The following is a 22,071-nucleotide window of genomic DNA, read 5'->3' as shown; positions in this document are numbered from 1 at the left end:
AAATAATCCTCACTTAACAAGAAATGTGGATTATAATTAATGGACACTTTTCTAGGGGTTGATAACATTTTTAGTCAAGTCTGACATTTTAAAGTGGGAATTACAAACTTTAGAAGCCTTTTTAAAACTTTGAATAGACTACAATTTATATATCTGTTGAATATTCTCTGTGACAACAAAGTGATCAAATTAAGATCGCACACTATGTCTATGTCTCCTTCTTTACTTTCCTGTACAATTTGGCCACTATCTTGTTCCTATTTGGAAATAAGATGTAGCTAAGCCATATCTTTCTTATGACCATAACCATCCTCTAATCACTACTGCAGTGCTATAATGCTAAGGATAATGCCCACCATCCATGGCTGTTAAAATCTAACATGGGTGATTCAATTAATACCGTCTTTCTCTATTGCCTCTAAACCCATTTGGTACTTCTACGTTATTTTATTTGTAGTTGGAAAACAAAAGGACATTCTCTCTTTCCAGGCAGTTAGGAGTATTCTAATGCGTTCTGACTGCAGAGCTTTACCAGTAGAATGGGCTTGTTTCATGGTCCAGATCTAATGGAGGATGCCTGGGACATTTGGGTCCAGGTCAGATAGCACAACAGATGCATAGTGTATTAGTACGTGTACATGAACTGCAATTCCTCTTCCAAATGATGTCATTCCCACACTACTTTAGTAGCAACCAGTCACATACAAAAGACACACACACACACACACACACACACACACACACACACACACACACACACACACACACACACACACACACACACACACACACACACACACACACACACACACACACACACACACACACACACACACACACACACACACACACACACTCCCCACTTGGGTGCTGATTCATTGAACTATGAAAGAAGCCTTTGCTAATCCTGTATTAAATGTTTGCAGTTGTGTAAATATTCACGCTTTTTCTTATTTGGGCATTGGTTTTTCCTTATGTACTGTATTAGCATAGTGGCAGCGGGGCGGGCGGTGGAATGATAAACATGTTAGCCTGGGGTGATGATGGCTCTGCTGCTCTACACTGTACTTAATGAAGGCATTACACACCAGCTAATTGACTTTCCTCAGTGTTGCACTGCAGCATCCCATGGAACATACTGTAGACAGACAGACAGGAAGGGCACTCATGTATACACTACATAAAATCACATCAAAATGTATTCATCACATGCTTTGTATAACAGGTGTGAACTAACAGTGAAATGCTTACTTATGGGCCCTCCTCAGTCACTCCACTCCGAGCACCTTCCTTCTGGCTGCAGGTCCATAGGGCCAAGTACTCTTTTATTCCGAATGCAATTCTGCAACTTAACAAAATATTGGACTATTTGCACTTAGCATTGCACAATGAAACTGCCTATTTGCTTGTAAATATCCTTTGCTATTTATTTTTATATTTTTACATGTGATATGTTTTATGACTGCTGCTAAATTCATTGCTTTCCCGAAGACATGAACGTTTTCTGAATCTGAATCCCCAACAATGCAGAGAGAAAGAAAATAATAACAGAAAAGTAAAACAAGTAATAATCAAAGTAATAGTAGATGAATGATAACAGGGTACCAGTACCTAGTCCAGTGGTTCTTAACCTGGGTTCGATCGAACCCCAGGGGTTCGGTGAGTCAGTCTCAGGGGTTCGGCGGAGGTCAAGACACACATCCGACTCATATGATTCGTGATGACACGCCCCGCTTGCGGATGATTTGCAATGCCAAGATGAGTAATTCTAGTCTAGCACCTGAAAAACTAAGAACACTTCTTTAAGCTGCATGGAGATGGGAAATACAAGAACACAACGCTCGCTGAATTCAAGATGAAGAGAGCCAGATTGGATGAAAAGGCTACTCTGCCTGTTCTCGGCATTTGTATCCAGCAATAAACCGATCCTTTCACCAATGGTGTGTCGTTTGCCCTGTTTTGCGATCAGGTAAGCAACTTCGTACGATGCTGTGAGGATCGGTTTGTTGCTGGTGGTTATCCCGGGGACAGGTGCTGAATCGTGTTTTTGCCGTGTGTGTGGAACTAGCCCTGTTTTTGCAAGAGCACCAACATTGTCATGCAGATTGCTACAAAAATTCTGAGTTCATTCTCATTTTAGCGTACGTGGCTGATATCTTCGCAGCTCTCAATCATCTCAATCAAAAGATGCAGGGCGGTGGAGTCAACATCATCGAAGCGGAGGAAAACCTGAAGGCTTTTCAAAAAAAGCTACCGTTATGGAAACGACGAACAGAATATAATAACTTCGCAAACTTTCCCCTGCTGGACGACTGTGTAAGTAAGATCGAAGATGTATCTGGAATCGGAGACATTTCTGCACCCGCGAAACTGAAGCAAGCAATTGCCACGCACTTAGATGAGCTTGCAAAGTCTCTCGACTGATACTTCCCTACAAGAGTGTCATATCCAGCATGGGTGAGACAGCCGTTCACATTTAGTGTTGAGACAACAAATGTCAATGATGAATACCTAGATGAAATCATTGAAATTCAGCAGAGCCAGGTTCAACAGCAACTCTTCAGAACAACAACGCTTTCAACATTTTGGTGTCAACAAATGGTAACGTACCCTGTTATTGCTAAGAAAGCTCTCAAGATTTTCATACCGTTTGTTACAACATATCTTTGCGAGCAATCCTTTTCGAGGATGCTGGACATAAAAGCAAAGAAAAGGAACAGACTTTGTTGTGAAAATGACATGAGAGTGGCACTTGCCAAGGTGAAGCCGCGCATTTCTGAACTGGTCTCCGAAAGGCAACAGCAGAAGTCACACTGATTTGCAGTAAATATTCATTATTATGTTTTTGTTTTTGTGTGAAAATCCTGGTTTGATAATTTTGTTCTTTGAACACAGTGATGTTGACGCACAGTTCATTTTGTGCACCAGTAAAATATATACCTATGTTTTGAATTTGAAAAAATCACATTTTATTTTTTCCAATTAAGGGTTCGGTGAATTCGCATATGAAACTGGTGGGGTTCAGTACCTCCAACAGGGTTAAGAACCACTGACCTAGTCAATGAGTAGGGGTACAAGGCAGTTGTGGTAGATATGTACATATAACTAAGAATAAAGTGACAGATAGTAAACAGTAGCAGCAGTGTGATGAGTCAAAACAGTTAGTGACAAAAGGGTTGATGCACATAGTCCGGGTAGCTATTTAGTTAACTGTTTAACTAAGTATTTAACTAAGTATTTAGCAGTCTTATGTCTTGGAGGTAGAAGCTGTTCTGGGTCCTGTTGGTTCGAGACTTTGTGCATCAGTACCGCTTGCCGCACGGTATAAGGGACAACAGTCTATAACTTGGGAGTCTTTGACATTTTTTAGGGCTTTCCTCTGACACCTCCTGGTATAGAGCTCCTGGATGGCAGGGAGCTCAGCCCCAGTGATGTACTGGGCCGTACGCACTATCCTCTGTAACGTCCTGATGCCAAGCAGTTGCCATACCAAGCGGTGATGCAGCCAGTCAAGATGCTTTTCATAAGGTTAGGGCTCTGCTCAATCAGTGGCCCGCCCCTGTGAAGAGTCATGGGTTATAAAACTTTTCAGACACACCCTTCTCGCTCCACTATATAAAGCCTTGACGACAATGTAACCTCTTGTTCCGAGGATGTGAGGACTATGGTCCGATGTCAGAATGGTTCAGATAATAACTACAGAACGAAGCCAACATCAGCGTGAGCTTTGGTTGCGAATGGTATGAACTTTGAACTCTTATTCACTACAGAAGTGATACCTCCTAGCCGGTGAGTTAGCAACAGCAGCTGCAAATGAGGGTTAGGAAGGAACAGACAGAGTATCCCGTCTATCACACAACGATGTTACTACCATGTATCCAATTGACCACCAGAGACATTCTTCAAAGAACTCGGTTTGGCAACACGGCCTTCCATCTACCACCAACCTACTGAATCGCAGCTCAGAGTAAATATTTATTGCTTTTTCCAAATGGGAGGTAATTTAGAATGCATAAGATATTGTATTTACGATAGCACAGCTTCGTCCTTTGTTCCTCAGTCTTCCCGCTCTTTCACTCAAACCCAGCCCCTTGTCTTTTGTGTAACAAGCTGTCATATCTGTTCCACCCGCTAGGGGCGTTTTCCTTTAAGACGTCATTTCTAATCAAGTTATGATTAATTATGTGTATGTGTAATTCTGTGTGATTAGTTAGGTATTTAGTAAATAAATAATTAAACCCAATTTTGTATTGCTGATTCAACTTGTTAGCCAGGGTTCGTGAAGATAACCAAGAATTTACAACTTTCAGATGAGACTGAATTAAGGTGACGATTAATATTGACTGCTATTGATGTAAAATAATACTAGGTCTTTAAGAGTTTATTCGGAAGATAACAGCTCTCTAAATATTCTTTCATGGTGCCCCGACTCTCTAGTTAATTACATTTACATGATTAGCTCAATCAGGTAATATTAATTATGGAGAAATTATTTTATAGAATAGCATGTCATATCACTTAATCCAACATAGCCAAAGACACGACACTGCAATTTCACTGGCTATTGTCGAGGTGGGACGCTACCGTCCCACTTGTACCAGAGAGGTTAAACGGGTGTCTTGACTCTCTGTGGTCACTAAAGATCCCATGGTACTTATTGTAAGAGATGGGGTGTTCATTTCCAATCTGGCCCTCATACCGTCATGTCCATCATCCCCAGCTTCCAGTTGATTAATTTATTCAATCCCCCTCCTCTCCCCTGTAACTATTCACCAGGTCATTGCTGTAAATGAGAATGTGTTGTCAGTAAACTTACCGGGTAAAATGTAACCCACTGAGAGTCCCCACATACCAACACAGACAGTCCCCACATACCCCACTGACAGTCCCCACATACCCCACTGACAATCCTCGCATACTTCACTGACAGTCCCCACATACCACACTGACAGTCCCCACATACCACACTGACAGTCCCCACATATCACACTGACAATCCTCGCATACTTCACTGACAGTCCCCACATACCACACTGACAGTCCCCACATACCACACTGACAGTCCCCACATACCACACTGACAGTCCCCACATACCACACTGACAGTCCCCACATACCACACTGACAGTCCCCACATACCACACTGACAGTCCCCACATACCACACTGACAGTCCCCACATACCACACTGACAGTCCCCACATATCACACTGACAGGCCCCGCATACCACACTGACAGTCCCCACATACCACACTGACAGTCCCCACATACCACACTGACAGTCCCCACATACCACACTGACAGGCCCCACATACCACACTGACAGTCCCCACATATCACACTGACAGTCCCCACATACCACACTGACAGTCCCCACATACCACACTGACAGGCCCCACATACCACACTGACAGTCCCCACATATCACACTGACAGTCCCCACATACCACACTGACAGTCCCCACATACCACACTGATAGTCCCCACATATCACACTGGACAGTCCCCACATACCACACTGACAGTCCCCACATACCACACTGACAGTCCCCACATACCACACTGACAGTCCCCACATACCACACTGATAGTCCCCACATGTCACACTGACAGTCCCCACATACCACACTGACAGTCCCCACATACCACACTGACTGTCCCCACATACCTGCCTGACAGTCCCCACATACCTGACTGACAGTCCCCACATACTACACTGACTGTCCCCACATACCTGACTGACTGTCCCCACATATCACACAGACAGTCCCCACATACCACACTGACTGTCCCCACATACCTGACTGACTGTCCCCACATATCACACAGACAGTCCCCACATACCACACTGACAGTCCCCACATACCACACTGACAGTCCCCACACACCTGACTGACAGTCCCCACATGTCACACTGACAGTCCCCACATACCACACTGACAGTCCCCACATACCTCGCTGATAGTCCCCACATACCAGAATGATATTCCCCACATACCTTAATGATATTCACCACATACCACAATTATATTATATTCTGTGTTCTCTGGACTCCTGTGAAACAGTAAGGCCACTCTAACACACATGGTATGTTAGGTATATATTGTTACTGGACAGTGAAGACCTGAGTGGCATTTGGAGAATGCTTGGCATTATTATGGCATGTGAATAGTTTCTAAAGCCTATGTAACGGTGTAGATTATATTCTACCCAGCTGCGTAGTTTTCTCTTGCTTTGTTCTGTCAAAGGCTGGAAGACTGCATGTATAGTCAAGTTAAACTGTAGCACACCTCCAAGAGACTGCAACTGTGAGAGCAAAGAGCATCCTTTTTAAGATTTTCCAGTGGTTCAGAAAAGTTAATGCAGAGACTCATATCACTTGGCTTGGAGGGTTTGAAAACAGAACGGATTAAAACCTGCTGCTAACAGTAATGTGAATTATTACAGGCAAATACACCAATAAAACCCTCACATGCAAAACCCCCAAACAATACCTTTGACTAAACTGTCCCTATCTTTCTCTCTCTCTCCTCCACGTCTCTTTCCATCATGTTGAATACTGCGATGGCTGGAGTTCAGATGACTCATTTTAGCTCCCTTCGTGGGTGACAGAGTTATACAACAGAGAAACACACACACACAGAGAGAAACACACACACACACACACACACACACACACACACACACACACACACACACACACACACACACACACACACACACACACACACACACACACACACACACACACACACACACACACACACACACACACACACACACACACACACACACACACACACACACACACACACACACTCGCTTCCTCTCTCCCTTGCCCCGCTCTCTCTGTCCCTCATTCTCTCTTCTCCCTGCTCTCTCTCCCTCATTCTCTCTTCTCCCTGCTCTCTCTCCCTCATTCTCCCTGTTCATTCTCTCGCTCCCTCATTTTCTCTGCTCTCAATCCCTCTCCCTTATTCTCTCTGCTCTCTCTCTCTCCCTCATTCTCCCTGCTCTCTCTCTCCCTTATTCTCCCTGATCTCTCTCTCGCCCTCATTCTCTGTGCTCTCTCTCTCCCTCATTCTCCTCGATCTCTCTCTCTCTCCCTCGTTCTCTCTGCTCTCTCTCTCCCTCATTCTCTCTGCTCTGTCTCTGTCTCTTATTCTCTCTGCGCTCTCTCTCTCTCCCACATTCTCCCTGATCTCTCTCTCTCCCTCACTCTCTCTGCTCTCTCTCTGTCCCTCATTCTCTCTGCTCTCTCACTCTCTCCCCCATTCTCCCTGCCCTCTCTCTCCCTCATTCTCTCTCTATCTCTCTCTCGTTCTCTCTTCTCTCTCTCCTTCATTCTCTCTGCCCCTTCTCTCATCCTCGCCTCTGTTGCCACGGCAGCAAAACCTGACAATGAGAGAGCAAATGTCATCTGAATCATTTAATCTATAACCTGTGTGTGTGTGTGTGTCTATGTGATTGTGTTTGTATGGTGTGTGTGTGTCTGTGTTTGTGTATATCTGATGTGTGGGTGGGTAGGTGGGAGCACTGTGTGGAGTCAGTACATCAGTGCATCATACAGTTGTCTTGGCCGTCGAAAGATCTGGACCAAAGCTTGGCGTGGTGAGCGTACATAATCCTTTTATTTTGAGTGACGCCAACAAAACAATAAACAATACAAAACATAGTCCTTAAAAAAAGCTTAAGGGCCATGTGCCACAAACAAAGTTAACTTCCCACAGAGAAATGAGGGAAAAGGGCTACCTAAGTATGGTTCCCAATCAGAGACAACGATAGACAGCTGTCCCTGATTGAGAACCAAAAACATAGAAATACAAAATCATAGAAAACAAAACATAGAATGCCCACCCCAAATCACACCCTGACCAAACCAAATAGAGACATAAAAAGGCTCTCTAAGGTCAGGGCGTGACAACAGCACTGAGTGATCCCATCAGTATATAGGATAGGCTATACAGCACATTTGCCTGTACTGCTGTATATAGGATAGTTGCAGCTAGAGACTGATCTGGTATTCTATTCACTGTAGTTTGATGGAAGAGAATATTGAAACCATTAGGCAGTACTCTCTTGCCTGATGCAGTACTTCTGTTCATGTGTGATATTGTCTGCCCCTTCTGTGATTCTGTCTGTAAGTACATCTGTCTGTAAGTAATTATGCACTTCAGATGCTTCACTTTGGGTTTGTATTGTATTACCATTTGAATCAGCTTTTGTTCTTCTTGCAGTCTGTTTAATATTCCTGTTTTTATTTCAAAGACCTTGTTCCAAATGCAAATGTTAGTTGTTTAAACAACCCATAGGCCATTTGAGTTCAAGGAGAGGTTTCTAATTGGGACTAATGTTCTGTGTTAATACAAGAGGAGAGAACAACAGGTCTGAGGGGCGGCAGTCAGACAGCCTGGAACACCAAACATCAGATCAGCTTCACCAACCTCCTGAGCATCAAACTGCACTGTGGTTCACCCCTACCACTGATCTGAGAGGCTATACACACCAACCTCCTGAGCATCAAACTGCACTGTGGTTCACCCCTACCACTGATCTGAGAGGCTATACACACCAACCTCCTGAGCATCAAACTGCACTGTGGTTCACCCCTACCACTGATCTGAGAGGCTATACACACCAACCTCCTGAGCATCAAACTGCACTGTGGTTCACCCCTACCACTGATCTGAGAGGCTATACACACCAACCTCCTGAGCATCAAACTGCACTGTGGTTCACCCCTACCACTGATCTGAGAGGCTATACACACCAACCTCCTGAGCATCAAACTGCACTGTGGTTCACCCCTACCACTGATCTGAGAGGCTATACACACCAACCTCCTGAGCATCAAACTGCACTGTGGTTCACCCCTACCACTGATCTGAGAGGCTATACACACCAACCTCCTGAGCATCAAACTGCACTGTGGTTCACCCCTACCACTGATCTGAGAGGCTATACACACCAACCTCCTGAGCATCAAACTGCACTGTGGTTCACCCCTACCACTGATCTGAGAGGCTATACACACCAACCTCCTGAGCATCAAACTGCACTGTGGTTCACCCCTACCACTGATCTGAGAGGCTATACACACCAACCTCCTGAGCATCAAACTGCACTGTGGTTCACCCCTACCACTGATCTGAGAGGCTATACACACCAACCTCCACAGGCCCTCAGTCACTGGTGTCAGTGACTGAGGGCCTGTGTGTCTGGGTGGACACAGGGAAGGAGAGATGCATTAAGTGAAATTGTGTGGCAGGGGAAGATGGGATGTCGAAATGGATAGACAGAAAGGGGAGAGATGAGAGAGCTAATTTAGAGAAATAAAGAGATAGTATGAGGTCTGGGGAACTGAAGCACTGTAATAAAAAGAAACAAGGAATGTTATGGAGACAGAAAAAGAGAGTGGAGAAGATAGACGTGGAAGAAAGAGAAGGATAGACTGAGTAGAGACGGTGGAAGAAAGAGAAGGATAGACTGAGTAGAGACGGTGGAAGAAAGAGAAGGATAGACTGAGTAGAGACGGTGGAAGAAAGAGAAGGATAGACTGAGTAGAGACGGTGGAAAAAAGAGAAGGATAGACTGAGTAGAGACGGTGGAAGAAAGAGAAGGATAGACTGAGTAGAGACGGTGGAAAAAAGAGAAGGATAGACTGAGTAGAGACGGTGGAAAAAAGAGAAGGATAGACTGAGTAGAGACGGTGGAAGAAAGAGAAGGATAGACTGAGTAGAGACGGTGGAAGAAAGAGAAGGATAGACTGAGTAGAGACGGTGGAAAAAAGAGAAGGATAGACTGAGTAGAGACGGTGGAAGAAAGAGAAGGATAGACTGAGTAGAGACGGTGGAAAAAGAGAAGGATAGACTGAGTAGAGACGGTGGAAGAAAGAGAAGGATAGACTGAGTAGAGACGGTGGAAGAAAGAGAAGGATAGACTGAGTAGAGACGGTGGAAGAAAGAGAAGGATAGACTGAGTAGAGACGGTGGAAGAAAGAGAAGGATAGACTGAGTAGAGACGGTGGAAAAAAGAGAAGGATAGACTGAGTAGAGATGGTGGAAGAAAGAGAAGGATAGACTGAGTAGAGCCGGTGGAAGAAAGAGAAGGATAGACTGAGTAGAGACGGTGGAAGAAAGAGAAGGATAGACTGAGTAGAGACGGTGGAAGAAAGAGAAGGATAGACTGAGTAGAGACGGTGGAAAAAAGAGAAGGATAGACTGAGTAGAGACGGTGGAAGAAAGAGAAGGATAGACTGAGTAGAGACGGTGGAAAAAAAGAGAAGGATAGACTGAGTAGAGACGGTGGAAGAAAGAGAAGGATAGACTGAGTAGAGACGGTGGAAGAAAGAGAAGGATAGACTGAGTAGAGACGGTGGAAGAAAGAGAAGGATAGACTGAGTAGAGACGGTGGAAGAAAGAGAAGGATAGACTGAGTAGAGACGGTGGAAAAAAGAGAAGGATAGACTGAGTAGAGACGGTGGAAGAAAGAGAAGGATAGACTGAGTAGAGACGGTGGAAGAAAGAGAAGGATAGACTGAGTAGAGACGGTGGAAGAAAGAGAAGGATAGACTGAGTAGGGGTGAAAAAGGAATAACTAGCTGTTGTATGAAGAGTAGAGCAAGAGAGGATAGGAGAAACAGAGACAGTAACCACAGTTTAAAGGAGAGAGAGAGAGAGAGAGAGAGAGAGAGAGGCCCTTTTTCCTGTCTTTCAAATATAATTTGTAAAAATCCAAATTACTTCACAGATCTTCATTGCAAAGGTTTTAAACACTGTTTCCCATGCTTGTTCAATGAACCACGAACAATTAATGAACATGCACCTGTGGAACAGTCGTTAAGACACTAACAGCTTACAGATGGTAGGCGATTCAGGTCACAGTTATGAAAACTTAGGACACCAAAGAGGCCTCTCTACTGACTCTGAAAAACACCAAAAGAAAGATGCCCAGGGTCCCTGCTCATCTGTGTGAATGTGATTTAGGCATGCTGCACAAGGAGGCATGAAGACTGCAGATATGGCCAGGGCAATAAATTGCAATGTCTGTACTGTGAGACGCCTAAGACAGAGCTACAGGGAGACAGGACGGACAGCCGATTGTCCTCGCAGTGGCAGACCACGTGTAACAACACCAGCACAGGATCGGTACATCTGAACATCACACCAGTGGGATAGGTACAGGATGGCAACAACAACTGCCCAAGTTATACCAGGAACGCAAAATCCCTCCGTCAGTGCTCAGACTGTCCGCAATAGGCTGAGAGAGGCTGTACTGAGGGCTTGTAGGCCTGTTGTAATGCAGGTCCTCACCAGACATCACCGGCAATAACGTCACCTATGGGCACAAACCCACCATCGCTGGACCAGACAGGACTGGTAAAAAGTGCTCTTCACTGATGAGTCGTGGTTGTGTCTCACCAGGTGTAATGGTCGGATTCGCATTTATCGTCAAAGCAATGAGCGTTACACTGAGGCCTGTACTCTGGAGCGGGATCGATTTGGAGGTGGAGGGTCCGTCATGGTCTGGGGTGGTGTGCCACAGCATCAATGGACTGAGCTTGTTGTCATTGCAGGCAATCTCAACACTGTGCATTACAGGGAAGACATCCTCCTCCCTCATGTGGTACCCTTCCTTCAGGCTCATCCTGACATGACCCTCTAGCATGACAATGCCACCAGCCATACTGCTCGTTCTGTACATTATTTCCTGCAAGATAGGAATGTCAGTGTTCTGCCATGGCCAGCAAAGAGCCCGGATCTCTTGAGCACGTCTGGGACCTGTTGGATTGGAGGATGAGGGCTAGGGCCGTTCCCCCCCAGAAATGTCCTGGAACTTTCAGGTTCCTTGTTGGAAGAGTGGGGTAACACCTCACAGCAAGAACGGTCAAATCTGGTGTAGTCCACGAGAAGGAGATGCAGTGCAGTACTTAATGCAGCTGGTGGCCACACCAGATACTGACTGATACTTTTGATTTTGACCCCCCCTTTGTTCAGGTACACATTATTCAATTTCTGATGGTCACGTGTCTGTGGAACTTGTTCAGTTTATGTCTCAGTTGTTGAATCTTGTTATGTTCATATAAATATTCACACATGTTAAGTTTGCTGAAAATAAACGCAGTTGACAGTGAGAGGAGGTTTCTTTTTTTGTTGAGTTTATTTTGCTCAGATTACACAGATCCACAAAGAATTTGAAAAACCCCAATGTTGACAAACCCCCATATCTACTGGGTGAAATACCACAGCGTGCCATCACAGCAGCAAGATTTGTGACCTGTTGTCACAAGAAAAGATCAACAAGTGAAGAACAAACACCATTGTAAATACAACCCATATTTCTGCTTATTTATTTTCCCTTTTGTACTTTAACCATTTGCACATCGTTACAACACTGTATATAGACATAATATGACATTTGTAATATTTTTATTCTTTTGAAACTTCTGTGAGTGTAATGTTTACTGTTCATTTTTATTGTTTATTTGACTTTGTATATTATCTATTTAATTTGCTTTGGCAATGTTAACATACGTTTCCCATGCAAATAAAGCCCCTTGAATTGCATTGAGAGAGAGAGAGAGAGAGACAGATAGACAAATAGAGAGTAGGAGAGAGACAGATAGACAAATAGAGAGTAGGAGAGAGACAGAGATAGAGTAGGAAAGAGAAGATTGAAAGAATGGGAGAGATAGAGAGAGACAGAAGGAAAGAGAGAAATCGAATGAGAGACAGAGAGTGGGAGAGTGATAGAGAGACACACACACACACACACACACACACACACACACACACACACACACACACACACACACACACACACACACACACACACACACACACACACACACACACACACACACACACACACACACACACACACACACACACACACACACACACACACACACACACACACACACACACACACACACACACACACACACACACACACACTAAGGAACGCTCTGAAACACCCTTGGTTTATGCTTTCTCTAACCGTAGCTCAGCCATCACTGTGCACACTCCCTCCAGCATTGGCCATTCATTGTGACACAGAAAATAATCCTTAGCCTAATGGTAGGCGGGACAGTGTTCTTAAATCCTCAGCCTATAGAAGCTGTTCCACGCTGAAATTAAAGGAAGTGGATGATTCTTATTTCCAATATGATGACTGTCAGATTGACTTGTTACTTACAATAAAGAAGATTGAGGAAACAAATGGCTAGCCCTCCTCTCTCTCCTTCCTTCCACCCTCAAGCTGCTTTCTCGCCATCTTAATGATTTCTTTCTTAGCATCCTGCTTTTCCCCTCCTCTCTCTCATCCCTTTTCCTCTATCTAATTCTCTCTCTGTCCTCTCTTCTTCACTCTGCCTGCCTGCCTGGGGCTGTAGACCAGATAACGTTCCTCCCTCCGTGCTCTCTCTCTCTCTCTCTCTCTCTCTCTCTCTCTCTCTCTCTCTCTCTCTCTCTCTCTCTCTCTCTCTCTCTCTCTCTCTCTCTCTCTCTCTCTCTCTCTCTCTCAATTCAATTCAAGGGCTTTATTGGCATGGGAAACGTGTTAACATTGCCAAAGCAAGTGAGGTAGATAATATATAAAGTGAATATATAAAGTGAAATAAACAATACAAAATTAACAGTAAACATTACACATACAAAAGTTTCAAAACAATAAAGACATTACAAATGTCATATTATATATATACAGTGTTTTAACAATGTACAAGTGGTAAAGGACACAAGATCAAATAAATAAGCATATGTATTTACAATGGTGTGTGTTCTTCACTGGTTGCCCTTTTCTCATGACAACAGGTCACAAATCTTGCTGCTGTGATGGCACACTGTGGAATTTCACCCAGTAGATATGGGAGTTTATCAAAATTGGATTTGTTTTCGAATTCTTTGTGGATCTGTGTAATCTGAGGGAAATATGTCTCTCTAATATGGTCATACATTGGGCAGGAGGTTAGAAAGTGCAGCTCAGTTTCCACCTCATTTTGTGGGCAGTGAGCACATAGCCTGTCTTCTCTTGAGAGCCATGTCTGCCTACGGCGGCCTTTCTCAATAGCAAGGCTATGCTCACTGAGTCTGTACATAGTCAAAGCTTTCCTTAATTTTGGGTCAGTCACAGTGATCAGGTATTCTGCCGCTGTGTACTCTCTGTGTAGGGCCAAATAGCAGTCCAGTTTGCTCTGTTTTTTTGTTAATTCTTTCCAATGTGTCAAGTAATTATCTTTTTGTTTTCTCATGATTTGGTTGGGTCTAATTGTGCTGCTGTCCTGAGGCTCTGTATGGTGTGTTTGTGTTTGTGAACAGAGCCCCAGGACCAGCTTGCTTAGGGGATATAGAATTTAACGGCTCTTTTCTGGATTTTGGTAATTAGTGGGTATCGGCCTAATTCTGCTCTGCATGCATTATTTGGTGTTCTACGTTGTACACGGAGGATATTTTTTCAGAATTCTGCGTGCAGAGTCTCAATTTGGTGTTTGTCCCATTTTGTGAAGTCTTGGTTGGTGAGTGGACCCCAGACCTCACAACCATAAAGGGCAATGGGCTCTATGACTGATTCAAGTATTTTTAGCCAAATCCTAATTGGTATGTTGAAATTTATGTTCCTTTTGATGGCATAGAATGCCCTTCTTGCCTTGTCTCTCAGATCGTTCACAGCTTTGTGGAAGTTACCTGTGGCGCTGATGTTTAGGCCAAGGTATGTATAGTTTTTTGTGTGCTCTAGGGCAACAGTGTCTAGATGGAATTTGTATTTGTGGTCCTGGTGACTGGACCTTTTTTGGAACACCATTATTTTGGTCTTACTGAGATTTACTGTTAGGGCCCAGGTCTGACAGAATCTGTGCATAAGATCTAGTTGCTGCTGTAGGCCCTCCTTGGTTGGTGACAGAAGCACCAGATCATCAGCAAACAGCAGACATTTGACTTCGGATTCTAGTAGGGTGAGGCCGGGTGCTGCAGACTTTTCTAGTGTCCTCGCCAATTCGTTGATATATATGTTGAAGAGGGTGGGGCTTAAGCTGCATCCCTGTCTCACCCCACGACCCTGTGTGAAGAAATGTGTGTGTTTTTTGCCAATTTTAACCGCACACTTGTTGTTTGTGTACATGGATTTTATAATGTCGTATGTTTGACCCCCAACACCACTTTCCATCAGTTTGTATAGCTTGTATAGCAGTTTGTATAGCAGACCCTCTCTCTCTCTCTCACACACACACACACACTGTGGATATTCATGCATCCTTCCTCTGCTGTATATCTATGCAGGGCTGGTGCCAGCAACCAGGGTGACTTACAGCAGGAAGCTAAATTAAAGTGTTGGTAGACAATACGCACGCGCACATGCACACACAATGGTATAGAGGTGCTTATAACACTGTCTTGGATGCTACAGTCCTGCAGCTACTAGCAGACAGAGACTGTTAGAAGAGCAGAGAGTACAATGTTCCACAGACATAAAACACTGCCCTCTGTCTCTCTATCTCACCATCTCTCTCTCTCTCTCTCTCTCTCTCTCTCTCTCTCTCTCTCTCTCTCTCTCTCTCTCTCTCTCTCTCTCTCTCTTTCTCTCTGGTGTGAATACATACAGCCTTGCGATCTCTAAACACTATACCTTACAATCTCTCCCTCTCTTAGAGACAGATGGAAAGGTGTAGTTGTGGACTAATCTTCTCTCTCCAACTCTGTCAATAGCTCTCAATAACAGTGAAATAGCACCGGCTCCATCCAATGATTGATCACGCTCAGGGGCTAAGCCAAGACCTTATTGGTCATCAGGGCAATCTGCTCCTTGGTAATAGCCAATCAGAAGCATCCTGTGGAATGCTGACAGATCCCCCATTGTTTTGATTGACTGCCACTTCAACTGCCCTTGATCAATATGTCATTACACACACACACACACACACACACACACACACACACACACACACACACACACACACACACACACACACACACACACACACACACACACACACACACACACACACACACACACACACACACACACACACACACACACACACACACACACACACACACACACACACACACACACACACTGTACATACATGGGCTGGCACACACACATATGCAGACACACACACTGGCATGTATAGTGACACACACACTGACGCACAGACTCCCCCCACATACACACACCAGACACACAGATCCCCCCTCACAAACACCCACTAACTCTGGCTTTGTGAAGTTAGATTGTCTGTGTGTGTGTAACCTCTTTCATAAAGGCCTCAGTGTTCAGATGTCAACGCTACCCGAGCCTAATGACAGGAACAGTGTGACCTGGACACTGTGATCTGGTGGAACACACACACACACACACACACACACACACACACACACACACACACACACACACACACACACACACACACACACACACACACACACACACACACACACACACACACACACACACACACACACACACACACACACACACACCACTCACAAACACCCACTAACTCTGGCTTTGTGAAGTTAGATTGTCTGTGTGTGTGTAACCTCTTTCATAAAGGCCTCAGTGTTCAGATGTCAACGCTACCCGAGCCCAATGACAGGAACAGTGTGACCTGGACACTGTGATCTGGTGGAACACACACACACACACACACACACACACACACACACACACACACACACACACACACACACACACACACACACACACACACACACACACACACACACACACACACACACACACACACACACACACACACACACACACACACACACACCACTCACAAACACCCACTAACTCTGGGATTGTGAAGATAGATTGAGAAAAGGGGAGCAGCTGTTCTGACTCCAGGTCCAGTTCTTTAGAATAGATGTGTGGTGCAGTGCATCTATTCACAATACAGGAAATACAATATATTACAGGACACACTTCATTACACAACTCAGTCAGATCCAGAGAGCAGAGTGGCAGGGTGACAGAGCAGCATGTGGCAGTGGTCTCACTGTGACGTCTGTGTGTGTAACCTCTTGCATAACGGCTTCAGTGTTCAGATGTCAATGCTACCCGAGGCTAATGACAGGAACAGTGTGATCTGGTGGAACATTACACACACCCACACCCACACACACACACCCGCCCACACACACACACACACACACACACACACACACACACGCACGCACGCACGCACGCACGCACGCACGCACGCACGCACGCACGCCCCCGCCCGCCCGCCCACACACACACACACACACACACACACACACACACACACACACACACACACACACACACACACACACACACACACACACACACACACACACACACACACACACACACACACACACACACACACACACACAAACGAATGACAGGGAGAAAGGTGAGTGATAATAATTCATTTAATTTGTAAAGTGCTTTTCTCACACCCAAGGCATCAGATCCAGTGGACAGGAGCATTTAATTAACATAGAGCAGCAGTCAAACGTTTGGACACACCTACTCATTCAAGGGTGTTTCTTCATTTTTTACTATTTTCAATATTGTATAATAATAGTGAAGACATCAAAACTATGAAAAACACATATGGAATCAAGCAGTAATCAAAAAGTGTTAAATATATATATATATCTTTCTTAATGTTATATTATTCAAAGTAGCCGCAGAATGCTATGGTAGCCATGCTGGTTTAGTGTGCCTTGAATTCTAAATAAATTACTGACAGTGCATCCAGCAAAGCACCATCACACCTCCTCCTCCATGCTTCACGGTGGGAACCACACATGTGGAGATCATCCACCTACTCTGCGTCTCACAAAGACACGGCAGTTAGAACCAAAAATCTACAATTTGGACTCATCAGACCAAAGGACAGATTTCCACCAGTCTAATGTCCATTGCTCGTGTTTCTTAGCCCAAGCAATTCTCTTCTTATTATTGGTGTCCTTTAGTAGTGATTTCTTTGCAGCAATTCGACCATGAAGCCTGATTCACACAGTCTCCTCTGAACAGTTTATGTTGAGATGTGTCTGTTTCTTGAACTCTGTGAAGCATTTATTTGGGCTGCAAACGGAGGTGCAGTTAACTCTAATGAACTTATCCTCTGCAGCAGAGGTAACTCTGGGTCTTCCTTTCCTGTGGCGGTCCTCATGAGAGCCAGTTTCATCATAGCACTTGATGGTTTTTGCGACTGCACTTGAATAAACATATTTTCCGCATTGACGAACTTTCATGTCTTAAAGTAATGATTGACTGTTGTTTCTCTTTGATTATATGAGTTGTTCTTGCCATACTATGGACTTGGTCTTTTACCAAATAGAGCTATCTTCCGTATACCACCCTGACCTTGTCACAACACAACTGATTGGCTCAATTGATTGGCATTAAGAAGAAAAAAAAATCCACAAATGAACTTTTAACAAGGCACACCTGTTAATTGAAATGCATTTCAGGTGACTACCTCATGAAGCTGGTTGAGAGAATTCCCAGAATGTGCAAAGCTGTCATCAAGGCAAAAGGTGGCTACTTTGAATAATATTTTTTGAATTTGTTTAACACTTTTTTTGGTTACTATGTGATTCCATATGTGTTATTTCATAGTTTTGATGCCTTCACTACTATTCTACAATGTAGAAAATAATACAAATAAAGAAGTATCCTTGACTGAGTAGGTCCAAACTTTTGACTGGTACTATAGATCCTTGAAAGCTTTTCTGCATTGCTCAGTCTTTAGCTGTGCCTTAAATGAGGCCAGAGACTCTGCAGTCCTGACAGTGACTGGAAGTGTGTTCCACAGCTGAGGAGCTGCACAACTGAAAGCCCTGTCACCCGTAGTGTTTAGTCTGCTATGGGGCTGCTGAAGGGGGATGGACCTGAAGGAGGGTCGGGTGCATGTGGGGCAGGAGGGTAGGATGAAGTCAGACAGATATGATATGAGAGAATAATAAAAGAAAGGGAGAGCGAAGGGGGAGAGGGAAAAAGGAAGAGCTACAGGGGGAAAGGGAGAAAGGGAGAGCTATGGGGAGAGGGAGAAAAGAGAGCTAAGAGGGTGAGGGAGAAAGGGAGCGCTAAGAGGGAAAGGGAGAAAGGGAGAGCCAAGTGGGAGAGGGAGAAAGGGAGAGCTAAGGGGGAGGGAGAAAGGGAGAACTAAGGGGGAGAGGGAGAAAGGGAGAACTAAGGGGGAGAGGGAGAAAGGGAGAGCTAAGGGAGAGAGGGAGAAAGGGAGAGGGAGAAAGGGAGAGGGAGAAAGGGAGAGCTAAGGGGGAGAGGGAGAAAGGGAGCGCTAAGGGGGAGAGGGAGAAAGGGAGCGCTAAGAGGGAGAAAGGGAGCGCTAAGAGGGAGAGGGAGAGGGAGAAAGGGAGAGCTATGGGGAGAGGGAGAAAGGGAGCGCTAAGGGGGTGAGGGAGAAAGGGAGAGGGAGAAAGGGGGAGAGGGAGAAAGGGAGAGAGGGAGAAAGGGAGAGGGAGAAAGGGAGAGCTAAGAGGGAGAGGGAGAAAGGGAGCGCTAAGAGGGAGAGGGAGAAAAGAGAGCTAAGAGGGAGAGGGAGTATGGGAGCGCTAAGAGGGAGAGGGAGAAAGGGAGAGCTAAGGGGGAGAAGGAGAAAGGGAGAGCTAAAGGGGAGAGGGAAAAAGAGAGAGCTAAGGGGGAGAGGGAGAAAGGGAGAGCTAAGAGGGAGAGGGAGAAAGGGAGCGCTAAGAGGGAGAGGGAGAAAGGGAGAGCTAAGAGGGAGAGGGAGAAAGGGAGGGAGAGTAAAATAAGAAAAGCGTGAAGGGAAATGAAGGCAAGGAGGGAGGGAAGAGAGATGGAGGCAAAACATCCCCACCTCCCTGGGGTCAGATAGAAGCAGTCAAGCTGCTGTGTTTTGCCTACAAGGTCAAAGGTGACTCATCTCCAACTCACACAGATACCAGACACACACATCACGCACACATCTCAGAGGTCAAACTGAGGGTCATGACCAGCTGACAGTGAGTAGAAACAAGATGCTATACATCACACACACTTATCTTCTTGTCTATTCTCACACACACATTAAACTGTCACTTAGAACGCTAGTTGTCACTCAGAGTGAGTGAGGGTGGTTTTGCAGCAGGCAGTGCTGTGTGTATTTCATGTGTGGGTCTCATGTGATCGTAACAAGCTCTTTGAATAGAGATGTAACCATCGGAGCTACAGATGTGTGCACAGAGTGAGAACGATTGTATGTGTGTGTAAGGACGGATGCCAGGGATGAGAAGCAGGTACGGTGAGTCAAACATTTCATCAGGAACAGACAGCGTCAACACACGGGTATACAAGGACATAAGACAATCAATGCAGAAGCAGGGAACAGAGTGGGGAACCAGACAGATGTAGGGACAGATTGAGTCCTGGTGAGTCCAATAATCGCTGATGAGCGTGATAGGGGGAAAGGCAGGTGTGCGTAATGATGATGGCAGGAGTGCGCAATGCTGGGGAGCCTGGCTCTCTGGGGAAGAGCGGGAGCAGGCGTGACAGTATGTATGTGTGTGTGTGCGTTTGTGAGTGTGTGTCTGTGTGCTTGTGTATATTTTGGTGTTGTAACGTGTCCTCCTGTCCTGTAGGTGGCGAGCAGGCAGCCAGCAGACCGTTCTCCATGAGGAGCAGTAGAAGATGCCGGCTCTGCCAGCGCTGCTGCTGTCGATACACTTCTCCTCCTTCCTGCTAGTTACCATGGCACCACGCTCCGGAAGCCAGGCCGCCCTGCTCTCCTCCGTCCGGATGGGTGAGTGTCCATCTATCAATCATCCATCCATCCATCTCTTGATCACCCTCAGGTGTCTGTCTCCCCCTCCTCCCCCGGTGTCTCACCCCCCTCCACCAGGACACACCCACTCACTCACCTGGCCTTCACACCCCTCGTAAATACTCTGCTTGTCTCCTCTCTTTTTGTCTTATTGTCTAATGGTGAGTAACATCAATGTTTTCTCCCGTTCGATATCTCCATCTCCCTCCCTCCCCATGTAGCTGCGATCCTGGATGACCAGTCAGTGTGTGGGCGTGGGGAGCGGCTGGCTCTGGCCCTGGCCAGGGAGAACATCAACAGTGTGATGGAGGGAGGGGCTAGAGCCCGTGTGGAGGTGGACATATTCGAACTGCAGAGGGACTCCCAGTATGAGACCACTGACACCAGTGAGTAACACCACTACAGACCAGTACTGACATGTACAGACCAGTAAGACCAGTAATGACTAGTAAGACTATTAATACCAGGAGAGACCAGTAAAGATGAATACAGACCAGGACTAAACAGATTCAGTAAAGACTAGTACAAACCATTACACGACCACAGCCACCTGTACAGACCAGCAATACCAGTAGAGACCAGTACTGACCAGTAATACCAGTACAGACCAGTAATATCAGTATAGACCAGTAATACCAGTACAGGCCAGTACTGACCAGTAATACCAGCACAGTCCAGTGCAGACCAGTACTGACCAGTAATACCAGTACTGTCCAGTACAGACCAGTACTGACCAGTAATACCAGCACAGTCCAGTGCAGACCAGTACTGACCAGTAATACCAGTACTGTCCAGTACAGACCAGTACTGACCAGTAATACAGCTGTAGCTGTATGAGACACACACACACACACACACACACACACACACACACACACACACACACACACACACACACACACACACACACACACACACACACACACACACACACACACACACACACACACACACACACACACACACACACACACACACACACACACACACACACACGGCAGAGGTTATGGATGATGAGGGTGGAGAGATGTAGCGGAATGAAATGGAGCCCAGGGTGAATCTGAAGCAGCTTCTTCTCCTCGTCTCATTTCCTTCAGCTGAACTGACGTGAAGATGCACCCATGTGCTTACTGTAGCCTCACGATGGGTGCCATTATTACCCCCTGTCAATCATTGACTCAGAGGCCTCGTGTCCCTGTTACTGTCTTGGTTCAACAACCATGGTTACTGTGACACAGTGCAGTGTGGCAGGAAGACATGTTGGCCTTAATCAGTATGTCAGTGGTATTGATCAGTAACAGGAG

At 45.4% G+C, this 22,071-nt stretch overlaps 1 protein-coding gene across 4 annotated transcripts in view; it reads left to right on the top strand.

Moving 5' to 3' along the window:
• Positions 1-22,071, top strand: part of LOC123998078 (glutamate receptor ionotropic, kainate 5-like) — a 151,622-nt gene that overhangs the window by 93,549 nt on the left and 36,002 nt on the right. For all 4 annotated transcript variants that reach the window (XR_006832220.1, XM_046302956.1, XM_046302955.1 and 1 more), the window contains exons 2-3: positions 20,586-20,746; positions 20,989-21,153. Coding sequence is in view for 3 of the 4 variants with exons in the window: in XM_046302956.1 (XP_046158912.1) it covers positions 20,635-20,746; positions 20,989-21,153 (277 nt within the window). In the remaining variant the exon portion in view is untranslated. The remainder of the gene's footprint in view (positions 1-20,585; positions 20,747-20,988; positions 21,154-22,071) is intronic.

This window comes from Oncorhynchus gorbuscha, linkage group LG15 (genome assembly GCF_021184085.1).
Source record: "Oncorhynchus gorbuscha isolate QuinsamMale2020 ecotype Even-year linkage group LG15, OgorEven_v1.0, whole genome shotgun sequence".
NCBI classification, from domain to species: domain Eukaryota; kingdom Metazoa; phylum Chordata; class Actinopteri; order Salmoniformes; family Salmonidae; genus Oncorhynchus; species Oncorhynchus gorbuscha.
Note: the sequence above shows the minus strand (reverse complement) of the source record. Positions and strands in the feature narration are given on the sequence as shown.